Source organism: Bos javanicus, chromosome X, assembly GCF_032452875.1.
Source record: "Bos javanicus breed banteng chromosome X, ARS-OSU_banteng_1.0, whole genome shotgun sequence".
Classification (NCBI taxonomy): Eukaryota; Metazoa; Chordata; class Mammalia; order Artiodactyla; family Bovidae; genus Bos; species Bos javanicus.
In genome coordinates this window covers 13,800,556-13,818,448 of record NC_083897.1, presented here as the reverse complement: position 1 = coordinate 13,818,448, position 17,893 = coordinate 13,800,556, and the positions used below count along the sequence as shown (strand labels likewise).

The 17,893-nt window shown below is 45.7% G+C and overlaps 1 protein-coding gene across 2 annotated transcripts; it reads right to left on the bottom strand.

Moving 5' to 3' along the window:
* Positions 1 to 717: 717 nt before the first annotated feature.
* Positions 718 to 17,267, bottom strand: UTP14A (UTP14A small subunit processome component). Of its 2 annotated transcripts, XM_061407903.1 has the most exons (15): positions 17,163 to 17,267; positions 16,214 to 16,292; positions 15,307 to 15,377; positions 14,767 to 14,831; positions 12,893 to 13,035; positions 12,450 to 12,605; positions 7,937 to 8,056; positions 7,744 to 7,838; positions 7,035 to 7,158; positions 6,875 to 6,952; positions 6,021 to 6,411; positions 3,846 to 4,243; positions 2,940 to 3,133; positions 2,711 to 2,810; positions 718 to 1,150 (listed from the first exon to the last, which is right to left on the bottom strand). In XM_061407903.1, the coding sequence occupies exons 1-15, from the start codon at positions 17,186 to 17,188 to the stop codon at positions 878 to 880; spliced, it is 2,313 nt and encodes a 770-aa protein (XP_061263887.1). In that variant the 5' UTR covers positions 17,189 to 17,267; the 3' UTR covers positions 718 to 877. The 2 variants fall into 2 exon arrangements, with proteins under 2 accessions (XP_061263887.1, XP_061263888.1); XM_061407904.1 differs by lacking the exons at positions 15,307 to 15,377; positions 16,214 to 16,292; positions 17,163 to 17,267 and adding an exon at positions 15,178 to 15,288.
* Between the last annotated feature and the right edge of the window lie 626 nt (positions 17,268 to 17,893).

The following is a 17,893-nucleotide window of genomic DNA, read 5'->3' as shown; positions in this document are numbered from 1 at the left end:
ATTTACCTCATCTATAAAGTAAGACTAAAAGTGCTAACTACTCTAGACTGCAGCCTGTGAGCTGGGAGGCTCACACATAAATTCTCCATACTGGAGTGGTTGCAGTGCCTTCCTCCAGGCAATCTTCCCAACCCAGGGATCAAACCTGTGTCTCTTACATCTCTTGCATTGGCAGGCAGGTTCTTTACCACTGGTGCCACGTGGGAAGCCCAGAACTAGCCCAGAGCAGAATCCAATTGTCTGATTTGTGCATACTGCTGCTAGGTTCAGAGGTTGAGAATATACAGTATTTAGTTACTATCTCTCGGAGAAGGCAGTGGCACCCCACTCCAGTACTCTTGCCTGGAAAATCCCATGGATGGAGGAGCCTGGTAGGCTGCAGTCCATGGGGTCGTGAAGAGTCGGACACGACTGAGCGACTTCACTTTCACTTTCCACTTTCATGCATTGGAGAAGGAAATGGCAACCTACTCCAGTGTTCTTGCCTGGAGAATCCCAGGGACGGGGAGCCTGGTGGGCTGCCGTCTATGGGGTCGCAGAGAGTCGGACACGACTGAAGCAACTTAGCAGCAGTTACTCTCTCTGACTTATTAAGCTGATTATTTATGGTTATATCTGACATGGACTTAAGGTCATAGGCTAGGGTAACTTCCCTCCAGTCTAATTTAGGACAACTTAGTCCTTGGTAAGAAAATAACAACATAGTAAACATTCCAGTTAGATAAAAATGCCTTTATTTCTAAAATGTGGCTTAACTACACCCATGGTGTGCTAAGCTTGTTTTGGAATCATCTTGCAGCTCCAAGTAAAACCAGGCCAGTGGAGGAACAGTCAGGGCTATTGGTTCCCGGCACTAAGGTGTCACTACTTCAGCAATTCAATCCACACAGTTATTCTCCAGGTGTTTTTTGTGACGTATGGAGAGTCGTTTTGGATTCCTCTGTACGACAGAGAGGTCCGACCTTGAGGAAGATCGGTAGCCCACATCCTCTGCTTTGATAGGCTTAATGATATGGCCTGGCTTGGTGACAACCTTGGGCATGGTCAGCTTTTGGAAGGCCCTCTGGGTGTTCCATGTAGATCCTACGGGGGTCTGGATGGTCCTTTCAAATTGTTGATGGTGTGTGAATGGATGTGGAAGCACCTGCACCTGGAAAAGAAGGCAGAGTGACTTGGCCTGAGCCAAGGCTGTAAACTCTAATGGCAGCTGGCCAGGTAGGTTTAGCACATAAGCCTCAGTCCTACATGATGGCCGTGGTGAGTGGAGCTACCGAGCGGCCAAGGTATGCCCACGCACCCATCCAACCTTAGGAGTGCCAAGCTGCTTGATGACACTTGGGAGGGGCCTAATTGGGATCAGAAACTCCCTTCCCCCAAGCTTGCCCAACAATGGAGGGATGAAAAACCATCCCAACAAGGCCCCTGTGGCAAGAGGAACACTAAGTAGCTGCAGGGTTGCTGGCCCCCAGTGGGTCTTCCTATAAAGCATTGTGACTACCAGACATCTGAGTACTGGTTTATCTGTGCTTCTCCATCCCCCTCCTTTTCCCCCCCTTGATTCATAGCATTGATGTTTTAAGGAACCCAAAGATTTACTCCCAAATCCTGAACTCCACCAAGCTACTACACTCAGCTTCATGCTCTTCCCAAGTCTCATTTCTTTGCCCAGGACTCTTTTGCATTCCACCAAAGTGCTGGTTTCAGACTTAAATAATCTTTAAATGCTTCCCCAAAGGCCAAAGAGGAGGAAAAAGACATAAGCAGAAAAAGGGGGAAGTTACAATCAGTAGTCTCTGGAGATACTCAATGGAACACTCAAAGAGAAGCTTGAGTACTTTCAGGCAGTCCTGGTGGCGGTGAAGGACACAGATTCATTAGGTTAAGGGAGGGTCTTAGTGGGGTTGACAGAGTATTATTGAAATCATATTTTTCTCCTCTCTTCTGTACCTATTAAATAGCTCCCCCCTCTTTAGAATGAAAAATACAACTTATTTGAATTTTAAACTGACTAGGGTAGATCTCAGGGTCATAGATTTTCAGAACTGAAGGGAATGTAAAGGTCACTGAGTCCCATCTCATTCCCAAGTCCCCTCTATGCATGCTCACACCCCCAGAGCAATCCCTTCTCTCTTTGGACCAGCAGAAAGTTTTTCCTTGAATGGGAATCCTGCCTTTCCTCGAACTTCTATGTTATGTGGCTGCACTCCACATGAAAGCCTTCAATAGAGTTGAAGGCCATGATGGTGCTCAAGTTTGCTCTTCTCTTGGGTAAACATCCCTAGCTCATTATCATATGATACAGTTTTACATCCTTTCACTGTCCTGAACAAGTTGGTCATTTTTCTTAGGAGGTAGGTTAAACCTAAACTCCAAACATTACCTGGACTATAAGCACAAGCCTGAAGAATAGCAACTCTGAGTTTTGTCAGACCCATTTGCATCAGCATTTACTGGGGTATTGGCTGGAAATGCAAATTTGGGGGCCTCACCAATGCTACAAAGATTCAGTTTTAACCCACCCACCCAGTAATTAAAACAGCAGAGTCAATCTGGGGAATTATTCATCTCAGAGCCAGTGAAAACAAGAATAGATCTGATCTGTGGTCAAGATCACACACCCTTCTTGACCACAGAGCACTAGAACACTCCTCCCAAGGAGGAGAGCCCGGCAGCGGAAGAGGAGGCTGCTAAATTGCTCTCTATCCCTCACCTGATGAGCTGCTGCATGGGTGTTCCGCTTCTCATTGATAATCACGTTTGGCAAATTCTTGTCTTTCCTTGGAGGACCCTCAGGGGCTTTAATGAGAAACCTGGAAAGCAGAACAGCAGGGTGTCTGACTAAGAGCATTAAGGACTTAGTCAAAAGGGCAGAGAGGACACATGAGGGTGAAGTGGGAGAACCTGGTGCTCTTCTAATGGGGTTTCTTTCCTGTTCTTACCGGCGTCTCTTCTTGGCACTGGGCTTCAGGCCTATACCACCCCACTCGCCCCAGCCAGGCAGAGTCAGGTCCAGGTCCTTTGGCTTACTCGCCTCCACAGCTTCCCTCTTCTCTTTCAAAAAGTCTCTGATGACATCATCCCCAGCAAAAGCTTCCTTTATTATCTGCCTTTGATCTCTCTCTTCTTCATCTTCCTGGGAAGAAACAAGAACAGTTACGGCTTGCCTTCTGAGCCGAGGTTTGTGGCAAGATGGTTGGTTGTGACATTTTAGCGCCCTCTAGGGGGAAGTGCGGAACAACGACGGTCTTGCGCTACAAACCAATCGGCAGCCAACCAAGCTCTGATCTCTCTAGGGTAAATATCCCTAGCTCATTATCATAGGACACGATTTAAAACTTTCAAGAAGGAAGCTGTAGGGTGGAGGAAGGAACCAGTCAGTGTCAGGAGGGGGAGCTCCAAGTGGGCCTGGCCAGAATGTGGGAGTCCTTCAGTTTATATCCCTGAAAAGACAGGTGCCAGGGCTCCTCACTTGAGCAGTTTCAATGACTTAATCAGGGAGCCCCAGACCATTTGAAATCCCACTGAGTAGAGCAAAACTCACTCACCTTTGAGTTGTCCTGCCTGGCATCTGGCCAGAGGTTTGAATGAGTCCCTCTGTCCTGTAAGGGCTTTAGAGTCACCCCAGGGAGGATGTGGTGGCTCAGAATTTAAGATGAGGGAGTCTCAGCGGCACTCACACATTTTCATCTATTAAGCTGTCGCTGGGACCAGCCTGGCAATACTACTCCGGACCTCTCAACTACCGCCATGTGCCCCCAGCACAAAACTTTCGATTCTATTGCTCGTGCAGGAAGGACACTTTCCACACCAGCTCTGATTCCCCCCGCGACCCTGGCTCTGCTCACCAACTCCTGTACGGTTGTGGGAACTGCCAAGGACTTCACGGAAGGCGATTTTGTGGTTAGGAGGTTCTGGAGATCAATCATTTGCTCCTTCCTTTTCTTCTCCTTGGGGGCGCCAATATGATTACTTAGATTCTTCTCCAACTGCAGCCCTTCTACTGCAGTTCTGGGAAGCTCCTCGTTTTCAACACACCCTTCTCTGCCCAGCTCCTCCAGCTCGTCCAGAGTCCGAGCTCTCTCTGGCCTCTGCAGCAACATGGGCTCCTCTTCCTCCCTGGCAGGTTCCTCTCTCTGAGCTGTCCTCGCTGAACTCAGTTCTTGCTTCCCTGACTGATGGTTCTCCGTGCTGAGTTTCTGACACAGTGCCCTCAAATCGGACAGCACCTCCTGGCTGCTAGGATCTGCAGGAAGCAATGAAAGGTGTCAGAAAAGTAAGGTGGGTGGTATCTCACAAGCATTTATTGACCTCTTGCTGGGCATGGGGCACCAGGGGAGACAGGCTAATGATGACAAATGGGTAAGACAAGATGCCATTCATTGGATCTCCTGGTGAGTTCACTACCTGTCAAGTCACAGGCAATGGAGTTTAGGACTTAAATGCAGCATGTTAGGAAGCAGATGTTCTGGGTCCTGTTCCCAGCTTTGCCAGTGACTCTGTATAAGTAGAGCTGTGGCTTAATTTGCCCAGAGAGTAGGCTCTACTTGGGAGGATCACTCCAAATTCCACATTTTTATTAAAAAAGCTGTTTTAGCAACTGGCTTCTAAAAGCAACTTTGTTGTCATTTATTGAGTTGGCCAAAACGCTCAGATTTTTCTACTGCAGCTTACGGGGAAAACCCGATGGAACTATTTGGTCAACACAATATTATTTGTAATTTCTAAAAACTGTGACATCCTATTTGTAATTTACATTGTAATTTTCTACTTGTAAAAACTGTATCCAGCATTGTTTCGTTTGGGGTCCATGCCTTCCCATTATTTTAGGATACTATTTCCCCAAAGTTTGAGATCTTTCATATTTATCATCTGTATGTGCTAAGTTGCTTCAGTCATATCAGACTCTTTGCAACCTCATGGACTGTAGCCTGCCAGGCTCCTCTGTCCATGGGATCCTCTAAGCAAGAATACTGGACTGAGTTGCCATGTCCTCCTCCAGGAGATCTCCCTGACCTAAGGATCGAACCCACATCTCTTATCTACCTTCCATTCCACAACCAACTATTTGATATATTTCACTAGGGGTCTGGGAGGAACCATCCTGGCCCGTGGCTAGTGCTTTCTACAATCCTCTCAGAAGTGACTGCTTATAATTACTAACCCTCGAACTCTTTAGCTGAAAACCCCAAGTAAAGGTCCCACAATACATTCTAAACAACAGATCTAAAAAAAATTTTTTTAAACCATGGAAAAACAGAATCTTGTTGTCATGTAAATGCATTCATTATTCTTATAGGAAATATAATTGGACCTGAGAATCTAACCAGACCAGGTGATTTCTGAGTGCAGTTAGTTTCCTGAGCAGGCTTTGTAACACCCTGCTTTGTCCCCAGAATGCAAACTCCAACCTGCCTCAAGGGTGCCAAGGTTGCTAATACATATAATATGCAAATATATATAATATGCTCGAGTCTGAGCATGGGCTAACAATTCTAATTTACCCTGTACCTTGTAGTCAGTCATTCATTCCTATCAAGAAAGTCGCACCCCACATCAACATATCAACCAGCATTAACAGAGCGCTAAAAATGCCACTCCTCCTCCCCAAACAAAGCAGACAACTGCAGTGATGATCTGAAGACATTTCATAAGATCTCAAAATACACCTTCGCGCCTATGGGTGTGAACGATTTTCAGATTTGCCAGCCCACCACATGCACCGCTCTCTGGCTTGCGGGTCCCAGTGATGTCAACTCCCGCCCCTCCTTCAAGGATGGCGCACTTCTGTCTTTCTGAAGACTGAACACATACTCTAGAGCCATGTGGATGCCCGCTTATGAAATGCCTTTGAAGAAAAACGGTCATTTCAAATGTATTTTCTCTTCAGGGACCCATGGCACTCTCTTGAAAGGCCCTAGAGCCTAATCTCTGCAGCGCGGGTGGGCGGGCACAGTTTTCCTCTCAGTTGGCCAAGAGCACCAACACCAGGCAGCACCCCCCTGTGGTGTACCACTGCTCACCCTTTGTTACACGTCTGTGCACAGGCTCTGCCATGTGATTGAGCTCAGACTTCTGTCTAAGTGATCGCCTTTCCTCAAATTCTTTCAAGAGAGTTTCTTCCTCCACCACTGCTTTTTCTTCCTCACTTTCAGAAGTCTCCTGGGCTTCAGGCTCAGCAGGATCTTCCAGGTCTTTCTGGACCTCAGCCTCTTTGGCATCAATGAAGTGATTCCGGAACATCCAGGGGTTCAGTCCATTTGCCTTTATCTGCACCTCATTCACCAGGTCAGGGACAAGAGGTTCTTCCTCCTCCTCCTGGCCTTCCCCCTCTTCCTCACTCTCAGAGGCCGCCCGGACCTTCTGCGTCAGCTCTTTGTTCCTGGCCAGCTGTTCCTGCATAGCCTGGCGAGCCTGGGGGAAAGTCATAGCACGAACGCCTGTCATTAGTGACCACAGTCACACCTCTCCCAGTCCACTCCTCAGAGCTGCCTCCTCTCAATCTTCCTGGTACCTACCGTTTAAACTGCTTATACACCATTGTGTTAACAGGTATGGAACAAAATGCAAGACAAATTCTTTGTCCTCAAGGAATCGACATGTGAAACAAGTTTTTTTTTTTTTTTTTTAAACACACAATTCCTCTCTTCTTTAACTGGACTTGCCTTTGGTGCTGTTTCCCTTTCATCTCTCCTAGGACTGCACATAATTTTCCTCTCTGCCTTAGAAATTTTCTGATGCCTTTTTAGATTCCTGGTTTTCCATTCATCCACATGGCTTTTTTCCCCCCAACTCTGCTTCTGCTAGCATCCTTATGGACTGCTTTGCCTTTCTTTCCTTTAATTCCGTATCTCCTTTCACTCTGACGGTGTCTTACCTCCAGGTCATATTTGGCCATAATTGCCTTTGATTTTGCCCATTTCCCACTGTTCTGGTGCTTAAGGCTCATTCGCTCCTGGAAAGAAAGGGCACAGTGAGCTCCTTATTGCTTTCTAGGGAGAGCAGGTTCAAGGGTTGGGGGCCAGAGGCAGCCTCACCATCATTCTGGCCTTGTCAAGTTTTTCTAGTTCTTCTAGTGCTGCAGCAGGATTGACCTTCTGCAACTTCTCAAAATCTTTTAAGGCTTGCTTGGCCTTTCCTTTCTTCAGAATTCTGTGATACCTATAGGGTGAGAGAGGTATGAGGGAAGAGATACAGCTGAACCACTGGTGCCACACATGTAAGTGCCCCCACCACACGAGGGGTCTCCTAATGCCAGGGATGGACTGGACATCACAGAGCTAGACCTGCGAGGCTTGGTGGGACCCTCAGTCCCTGCAGCCCCCAAGGGCAGACCTCCACAAATGAATCCCCTCTGCTTCTAGAGCACAAGCACAAGGGAAGAGCAGAACATGATCCCAAAAGGCAAAAAAGGCAGGAAGGAAGCCCTATTGGCTTCACAGCTGTTGAAGTCAGAACTCATTCAGCAGAACCACTCCATGATGCCCTGGAAGGAAGTCAAAGTAACTGACAGTCCTGTTTTTAGCAAATTCAAGATGGAAAGCCAAATCCAGAGGAGCAGGCACCACTGAAGCAGGCAAAACTCTCTGAGGTTGGTTTGAGGAAAAAAGAGGCCAGTCACTCCTCTTTGGGACTTTTCCTACAGGACCCCACAGCTGCCATGGGAAAGGTTCTCTCCTAAGGACTTGTGATTAGCCATGCCACTTTCCCATGGAACCCAAGGCTGGTTCACAGGGGCTTCCTTACTTTTTGCTTTTGATTCTCTTCTCTCTTCGAGCCCTGGCCTCATAGTAGGATTGCAGGGCCCGGGCCCTTTGAAGCTCTGCTCGGCGCATCTTTACCTACAATGAATGACATTTACAGTAACCCCTAGGGTTGATGGTAAATGCCGGGAGAAACAGAGCATGCCTGGGTGGATCAAAGGGCTTAGCACACTTACCTCTTCCAGGCTCATAGCTTTGAGAGAGGCCTTTTCCACGGGAGTCAGTAAAGGGTCTGTCACGGGCTGCTTGTTCTTATGGAGAAGATTAAAAATCTCCTGCTCCAGGGGAGTTCCTGCCTTAAGGAGGTAACAGAACACTCTAAGTCTTAAGTCATGCTCCTAGAGTCTCCCTCTTTACAATCCTTTGGCCATGTACACAGTGATTGGAATCACAAACTGGACAGGATGGGCTGTTACAGCAAAAGAAGGGGGTTCTAGGCTTGCTGTTCAAGGGTGCAGATAAAGCCTTACATTTTATTCTGATTTAAGGTAACTTCAGCAAGGGGCCTCTGAGGTTACTCTCTAATATTACCGAGGGAATCACTCTGTGTTCAGATGACCAATATATATAAAACAATACCATTCTCTTAAGAATCAAAGCAGGATGCTCTTAAGGTAAATGCCTGCAGGACAGAGGAACAGCAGTACCAAACTGTCAGTCTACAGAATTGCAAAACAAAATGGTCCCTGAATTCTTATGTATATTTGAAGCAGATTACTCTTAACACAAAGTTAGGGACCTCAGATCTGTATTAGCCTCCCTTTAAGAATATTTATAGAGGAAAGGGGAGGTTAGGTCTTAAGATGAGCACAAAAAGACACCGCCTTTAACAAAATGACTTCCAGGTAATTAGCCTGCTTCCTGACAGTTCAAATTTAACTCTAGTCAATTTTTAACTTGGCTCTGATGCTTCACTTTCCAGATAACTTTGCATGCTAGGTGGTGTCTACACTAATGGAACGAAATGGACTGTGAATCAGTGACTTCACATGTCAACAAAAGACCCCATTTGCTGCTTGACTGATATTGTAAGGATGGCTAAAATAATCAGGCTGATCATGTCATGGTACACTTTGGCAAGGCATAAAGATAGCCCTGGGCAAGAGCCAGTTTCAAACCTCATGCACATATTTTATGTGGTTTTCTTGAAACACCATATATATCACAGTCAGTGTTAAACTTACAAATATCTGGACAAATGCATAAACACACATCATCCCATGTTACACTACCCTACTGATAGAACCATAAAACTATTCTACTAAATAGTAAAGGTGCATGTTCTTCCATTTTTAGTATTTGCAGTAGTGATCAATCACAGGCTAGAAAATGATTTATATTACAATGTTGTAATCTCCCTCTGATTCAATTCAATTTACAAACACTTATTGATTGTAGCTACATTCCAGGCACTTGTGTGGGGTGCTAGGAATACACAATTAAGATAGTTCCTGTCCTCAGAGAGCTCATAGCCTTTCAGAGGAAAGATACACTGTACCATCACCAACATGATGGGTTAAAAGTCCATAGGAGTAATCACAGAGGAAGGAACAATTCTGATTAGGAGATGGGGTAGGCTTGGGGAAGGAAGAGACTTTTTGAATTAGGCTTTGAGGCATCAGCACAATTCTACAAGGAGGGGAAAAAAATCTAAAGGGAGAGATGTGTATAAGCAAAACACAGATCTAGAGAAGGGAAAGATATGTTGGGAACAATGCACTGTCCAGTATAGCTAAGATGCCAGGTACTTCTGTCTTATTCTGTAAGTGGAGAGCCTTTTGAAGGATTTTAAGCAGAAAAGTGACAACTGGTGCTGTGTTTTGGAGAGAAAAGCCTGGTGACTGTGTAAGGGGTTCTATGAAAGTGTCAAATGAAAATGAGACAAGGAACCAGGGCTGTGAGACAGAATTACAGGACTCACCCCCTGCGTGGGCTGGCAGTTGAGGGGAGGAGTTATGTCACCGACTGAGGTACAGCATGAAGGTCATAGTACAGCTTAAGCGTCTGGGGAAGGGAAATACTAGGCGTACTTTGTCGTGTGTCAAGTTTAGGGGCACAGGGGAGACCCAGGTGAGGCCTGTGAGTCATGTGGAACACGGGTCTGGAAATCAGGAGTTGACAGTGATCTGTACCATGTTTACAGCCCAAGAATAAAAAAGGACTAAGAAAGTCAGATAAAAACCAAAACAGACACGAAAACAACAGCAAGCCTATGTTCCAAGGCAGCAGTTTTAACCACGATATGTTAATGGTGTCAAATAGGCTGAAGACGCAGAGGACCTGGGATGTGGCCATTGGGAGGCCCCTCACGAATTCATTCTGAAAGAAGTTTCAGGAAGGTAGTAGGGAAGAGGGTAACAGAACAGGGACCAGCTCTTTCCAAAGCATGTTCCTCATCAGCTGACAAGGTTTACTTCATTTTTGTAAAGTTTAAAATTCAGTGGATTTGATTAATAAAATTAGTTTGTCCTCTAAGTCAAAAGGATTTCTTTACCATCTTTTCATAGCATTTAAAAGGCTGTCTGGCGTACACTGTGGTCTGCCCAACTCTCAGAGCGGCATGTGCTATATTCTAGCAACCAGACCCTGACAATACCCCCCAGCCCCACCCCCAGGCACACTGAGAAAGGAAGGTTTTGAGGAGCACACTTCTGGAAATGATGGTGCCAGCTGCTAGGGGAGGGAAGAAGGGAGTGGGTGGTAAGTTACCTTACCTCATTTCTAGCACTTTGCCGTTTACAAATGCTTTCTCACACATTATCCCCTTTAATGCTTCTCAGCTAGAGTCAAATGGAATTTTAGGTAGCTGGACCAAAACTGTAAGTGCTGACTTTTTAGATTCTTTATTTCCACGAATACTAGTATACTGCTAGCCCCTGGGCTCTGCCTTCTAAGGTGCTACTAGCCACCAAGGACCTCCTGACTTCTCTGTGCCATGTTGGTATAATTTCTCAAAAATGAACTTCAGACTGGCTGCACCATTCTCAGTGCAACCCCTCCCCCACCATCTCATCTTTACTGACCAATTTGGCATTTGCCTGCCACCTCCAAGATCACACCAGCATTTGGAAGAAGCAAGGTGCAGAACAGTGTGGAGTAGATTACTACTACTATTTTGATTTTAAAAAGTGAGATAAACATAAATATATCCATAAAACTTTTAATTTAAGAAGAACAAATAACTTGTAGGAGTAGTGACCTCTGGGTGGGAGTATGGGGGTAAAAATGAGCAGATGGGGGACAGGGGTAGGGTCAAATGCTACATTTCTTCTATACTTATTTTCAAATCCTGCAAATTGTATTACCTCTTAAAATTTTTTTCCTAAAGTCTCCCTTCCATCCTGCAGCCACACTTTAAACCTGATCTCATTTTCATGTGGAAAAGGAAGCATCCTAGAAAGAGAATGGTGGTGACTTTCAATAACAACATCAGCAACAGAGTTTATCTCCATAATAAGCAACACCTTGCTCAATGTCTAGCTATGGCGGCAAGCCATGTTTACTTTGATGAGCTTTAATTATCTCAACTTCCTGACACATACGACCCCATTTTGGGATTTACAGAAAGCAGAGAAACCATCTATCCAGGGTTTGGGCACTGCTGTTTTGGACTATCTTTCTGCTGAAGACAGAACACCCCCTTATAGACTCCATAACCAATGGTGTATTGGAAAAGAAAGGCTAGCTGTTCTGAAGTTGTTCAGACTAAACACTGACACTTCAGGTACAACATGGGATTACTAACTTTTTAATTTTGCCATTGGCATAACTACTGTTCCACCTCTGGACCCATCATTTACCACCACCACCATTTCATAACAGATAAGCTATTTTAACACCTTTAAAGTGGAAAGAATAACTTCATAATAAAAAATAGCTGACAACCCCACACCACCATATTCACAATTATCCTTACAGTTCAGATGATTGAAAAATTTGCCTGAGATCAGTGTTTGGGAAACCAAGCTCTAAAATATAATTTTTATTTTCTGCAGCTCAGTCATAATGAGTTACTTGCTAAGATTCTAGTCATTATCACCAATCTGCTGTATTTTAATGTGGTGTTCCTTTTCAAGTAAACTTTGGTCCTGCTGCTCATATATCCCGCCTAAGGCATCATTAATGCTGCCAGGTTCCTGACTCTCCCCAGATCAGAATGCTGGCTGTAAAAGCTTTTAAAAAACCAGGGTGTGAAAAAGAAAACATCATGATGTTCCTTCTCTATTGGCAAATCAGACGTCGTCACACAAAAACATGGAGATAATCATGTGTATGTGGGGGAGGAGGGCTCCCTGGTGGTAAAGAATCTGCCTGCTACTGCAGGAGACGTGGGTTCGATCCCTGGGTTGGGAAGATCCCCTGGAGAAGTAAATGGCAACCCGCTCCAGTATTCTTGCTTGGGAAACCCCATGGACAGAGGAGTGTGGCAGGCTACAGTCCATGGGGCGGCAGAGTTGGACACAACTCAGGGATTAAACAACAACAACCACGTAGGGGACACTCCAAGCTGAGGAAGGGTGAGCTACCTACCGCCTATGAACCTTGCTCTCCCACCCGCCCCCCTCAACCTTTCTAATCACTCAACTAAAATGACCACAGCTGCCATTCCTGCTTAACATGTCTAAGGAGACCAACTGCAGGCTCTGCAATGTCCATGCTGTGTGACCTCACCTTTCAAGGGGCACTAACCTTCCAGCCATTGACCACATGTTCAATGGGAGCAAAGGCTGATTGGGGCTTGCTCAGGGGAAAAACCAGCTGCTCTGCTTGCCGATTCTTCAGAACGACAGGATCCCATTTGGAGAGGATTTGGGAGCTTTTATTGAATGCCACTTCTCTGTGGATCTGAAACAGGCAAAAGCACACAGAAAGAAAGAGCCACGAATTGAAGCATTAAACTCAAAAGAACCAGCAGGAAATTAGGAGGCCATGTAAGAGTCAGGATGCTAGAGATTAGCTCTTGCTTACTTACTTCTCAGGACTGCACTTGCCCTGAGATTAGTTTTAATCTTTTCCAAGGTGAGGCAACCACAACTTGCCCCCCTCCCACTTCTCAGGCCTTTCTCGCTTCTCATCTTGCTCTTTTTTGGTCAGTTTCTTCCCCTTAGTGGACCACATTTTCTTTGACTTACCCGCTCAATCTCTTCTCTGTGAAGTGGTAGCTCCACAGTCTTCTTCGATTTCACTCGATTCAGCTGCTTTTTCACAGCAGCCAATGAGGATGAAGTTTTAACAGGCTCAAGCAGATCTGAAAGGACCAGCTTTTCTCCTGATCCTGTAGAAAGGCCAAACTTTCTGGTCAGACTGAGAAGTGAGGCAAAACCTCAGCATCACCTCAGCAGAAAGTGCTGGTAGCCAGGCAGGTGTGCAGGGAAGCAGGAATAGCCCTCTTACTTCCATCACTAGCCAGTGTGATGGCACTGCTTTCCTACATCCCCAAACATGTTGAAGTGTAGAAGACAGAAAACTATTTAAAACAATCATTTGCTTTTCTCCTGGTCTTTCTGGTTCCACGCTTGCCCACTGGAATTCATTCTTCACACAGCAGCCAGTGTTTTGAAACTGTAAATCACAGGATGTCATGATCCTGCAGAAAATCCTCCAATGACTCCCCATCATCCTCACAGCTCAGTGGGTCAAGAATCTGCCTGCAATGCAGGGGACACAGGTTTGATTCCTGGGTCGGGAAGATCCCCTGGAGAAGGAAATGGCAAACCACTCCAGTATTCTTGCCTGGAGAATCCCATGGACAGAGGAGCCTGATGCTGCTGCTGCTAAGTCGTTTCAGTTGTGTCTGACTCTGTGTGACCCCCAGACCGCAGCCCACCAGGCTCCCCCATCCCTGGGATTCTCCAGGCAAGAACACTGGAGTGGGTTGCCATTTCCTCCTCCAATGCATGAAAGTGAAAAGTGAAAGTGAAGTCGCTCAGTCGTGTCCGACTCCTAGCGACCCCATGGACTGCAGCCTACCAGGCTCCTCCATCCATGGGATTTTCCAGGCAAGAGTACTGGAGTGGGGTGCCATTGCCTTCTCCCCAGAGGAGCCTGGCAGGCTACAATCCATGGGATCACAGGAGTTGGACACGATTCTTAGTGACTAAACCACCACCCTGTCTGCCTCTCCAACCTCAAGTTATCCATAAGTGGAGGATGGTCCAGCCACACTGACCTTGCTCCTCTTCTTCAAACATGCTGACCATGTTATCTCTCTCAGTGCCTTTGCACCAGCTGGTCCCTCACCTGGAACACTACTCCCTGTCTCTGCATGCTTGACTTTTCTTGTTATTCAGATCTCAGTTTAAGTTTTGCCTCTTCAGAGGGATTTCATTCATGCCTAGCCAAAGGAAAGTAGCCGCTTAGTCACCTGACTGTATCATTTTGTTATAATTCACTTACTGTTTCACTGCCTTAGAATGTAAGCCCCAGGAGGTCCATCACTTATTCTTTACTCTGTATCTAAACCAATCCTGAAACTCATACATAGTAGAGGTACAGTATTTGCTGAATGGGTAAGCCTGGGAGAATACATTGTTACCAGTGCTGAAAGGTTACATTAATGATTACTAGAAGTGCCTAACTCATTCAGGTTGCCTAAGTTGTGAATACAGTGGGAAATATTTGGCACCTAGACTCAGTGTCAAGTGAAAATCTCAACTCTGTTATTTATTAGATCATATATTCTCAATTGGGGTGATACCATTTCCCCACCTAGGGGTAAAAATTGGTTCTTGGGTGAGCGTGCATAAGGGAAAAAAAAACCTTAGATACAGTTAGCTCATTAAGCTCTATGGCAGATCTTGACTGTGGCCTTTTCATTTTCTTTTAGAAATGGAAGAAATTCAAGAGCGTCCGATTACCCTTCTTCATTCACTCATGGGTAAGTATGTATGGTATGATTCACTAACCACATCAAAAATAGCTGGAAAGAGGGCACCAAGGGGAAGTAGACCATTATGCTTTTGGAATTCCACAAGGTCCATGCAGACAGTTTCCTTTGTTAACTTACCTTCAGAACTTACACTGAACTCTGACACCTTCAGACTAGCCTCAGACCTATCAGCCAATTTCTGCCTGAAATTAAGCAAAACAGAATACATAGAGAATGGATACAGTCTGCTGGGGAACAAACACCTCTCTTCAAACAATGCTTTCGTTTCATATTTATTCTAGAATTAGGTTTTGTCACAAAATAACCAGGAAATCTATTCCTAAGCTGGACCCAGTAGTTTAACCATCTCTTAATGAAAACAGCCTCTCAAAAACACAAGGCAATGCAAGGCAGGCATAGTGAAAAAGGTATTGGACTTGGATTCAAACATGTCTGGATATGAATACCCTATCTGCCACTTATTCGAGTGACTTTGGGACATGTCAATCTTATTTTCTATTTGAAGAATCCGATGTGCAGAGGATTTACCTACAGTCTCCAAAGTACATGCTCTTAAGAATGATGCTGAAAAATGTTGTCTTCGGCACTGAATGTTAGCTGCAGATAAGTCCCATGGAATCAGCTAGTTAGAAATGTCCATATTGAAGGGAATGTTACCTATCCTTTCCATTAAGTGAACTGATTGATTCCAGAAGCTTCTGATGCTTTCTTTCTTCATCTTTGTCCCCCTGGAAACAGAAAAAGGAAGAACCATCAGATTGATGAGGGGAGGGAAAAGACAGTATGGAAATTGAGGCCCATATAAAATCTCCCATTCTTTTGGTCAGTGGAGAACTGGGAAATCAGATGAGGTCTGGCGTGCAGGCATTCCAGCTCAAACAGGAAGAACTGCTTCAAAAACCGAAATTTCCCAACTGTAAGGAATATAGATCCTAAGTAACCAGGAGCTAATGCCATGCTTCTGTCTTAACTGGTTTTAAGAAAAGTGCCATGAGAATAATATTTCTGTATAGAATATATAGTGTAATCTGACATGGGAACCTTGACATAAAAAAGCCAATCTAAGTAGTTTTCTCAAGAGAATAAAGAGCTGGAATTCCTATATCAGCTGCCCAGCTTAATTATGCATGTGTATATTTCAGTCAGAAAATCAAGTAACTCTCTATGGAAATCCAAATTTGGAAACAGGGAAATCATATGGCACACACACTCCAAGTGGCACCACTGAGCCCCCTCCCCAGACACTACACTTAGCATCTCAGCATCAAGCTGCCATAGCTTTAGGCAGCTTTAACTGTGTTTGTGAGCATCTATGCTTTATCTTGATTTATTTTGTGTTTTAATTAGCAGGGCATGTCCTAAGGTAATCACTTCTTTGCTTTATGCCATTTGGCTTAGGTTTAGTAGGAATGCTCTAATTTGGAAAATTGTAACTAATTTATTTGTGAGACCTGAACAAGTATAAACAATGTTGCCACCCCTTTTCCTTCCATGAAGTGTGCCCTTTACCCTAATTTTGAAACAGAAGGGAACTGGAGAAGGCAGTTTGGCAGGTGTCACTCACCTCATCTTCACTGGTGCTCAAGGGGTAGTCTTTTGGCAAATCCTCTAGTTCTTTCTGTTGGTTCGAAGCCAGAAGGTTGCTAAAGGAGATAAAAGAGAAATACTATCACTTGAAGGAATTTTTCTTATATTGAAATGATCTCTAAAACATAACTTCAGTTCTCAGTACAGAATAGTCTTATCCCCTGGAAGAGGTGCAAACCAAGTAGTATTGAGCATCTTTGGAAGTTTTCCAAGACATCAAATCTGGACTGCAGAAGGCAGGCATCACCTGTTAAAAGGTGAGCAGTGTTAGTAATACCCATACAGAACTGCATGAAAATGGCAAGATCTAACACTCTTCAGTGACTGATTAGCACTGCATTTCCCACGGACCTCTGGGAGGCTATAAAAATGTCAGACCCTAGGTAAGGTGGCAGAAGATGCTGTTGCTGCCCCTTGAGGCAAGGCAACTTCACCATTAATATTTCTAAGCATCCGCCACATGGAAGACAGGGAATTGGAAGAAAGCCGCTGGAGCTTGCTCAGCAAAGCAGGCACTTTAATTAAAATGTCGTGGATGACTCCAATTAACAAAGGTTTCCAAGATAAGGCGAGTTTATAACAAAGTCACTGCCTGCGCAGTAGGCGGAAACGCTCCGCACCAGCGGCATCAAAAGGAGTCACGTGATGAGGAAAGTGCTACATATTAACTTCTCTGGAGCGGGAGAAACCGCAATAGGATCAACAGGGATGAGACTAAGAAGATGGAGAGCGGAGGGGGCGAATTAAATTAATAGGGCTTTAAAGGATGGATCATGGAAACAGTAACGAATGGTGAGATCCTGGGAGGGGAACAACTGTCGCCAGCTAAAAGATGGCCTCTGTTTCTCAAGAGCCGGGAAAACCGACCCCCAGCGAGGCTCAGACCCTGCCCTCCCCCCTCCCCGCCCCGGATCGCTACCCCTCACCTCTCCGCCGCCTGGTTCGCGTTCATCTCAGCAGCCTGTCTCACATGGACCAGGAGCGGAAGTCGAAAGGAAAGATTTCCGTACCGGCCGCAAAGCAATTTAGGCTTCCGCCAATCACGCGCGACTAGTGGCGTCACTTCCGGCCCGCCCCGAGGTGTGCAAGGAACTAAGCAGTTTGGGAGGCGCCCGCGGGGAATCGGGAGTCTGGAGGAAAAATCCTGTCAGCGGGTGGAGCTCTGCTCTCCCCACCCACCTCTCAGCTCTTTGACGCGTCCGCGTCCGTCTTCCCTGGCCCGGGTTTCTAGGCGGCCCGGGCGGGTGAGGTTAGCACGAGTGTGCCTCGCTGTCGGGGACCTGGCTGAGCCTTCGTGGCTCTGCCTGATCCAAAAGGAGAGGCTCCAGCGTCTGTCGGTGATCGACAGCGTCCTGCGAGCCTGCCGCCAGCCAGCTCGAGGCGTTATTGACCGCCGGGGAAGTGGCCAGCATTGTGCTAAGGTCCTGGCGATCCGCCGGTGGACAACAAAGCAAGTTTCCTGCCCTCTTAAGGAAAAAATCCTTTGTCACCCCGCGCCCCCTTGTAATTGCAGCTCTGGGTTCCTACTTCCTACATAACAAAGTTTCATTCAAGAATGGGCTGTGTCTGTGACTGCAACTTCCTCCTCTCCCGTCAACCTTTAAGAATTTTTCTTTAATTAAAAGTAGAAAAGTAATACACGGAAAAAGACACTTAC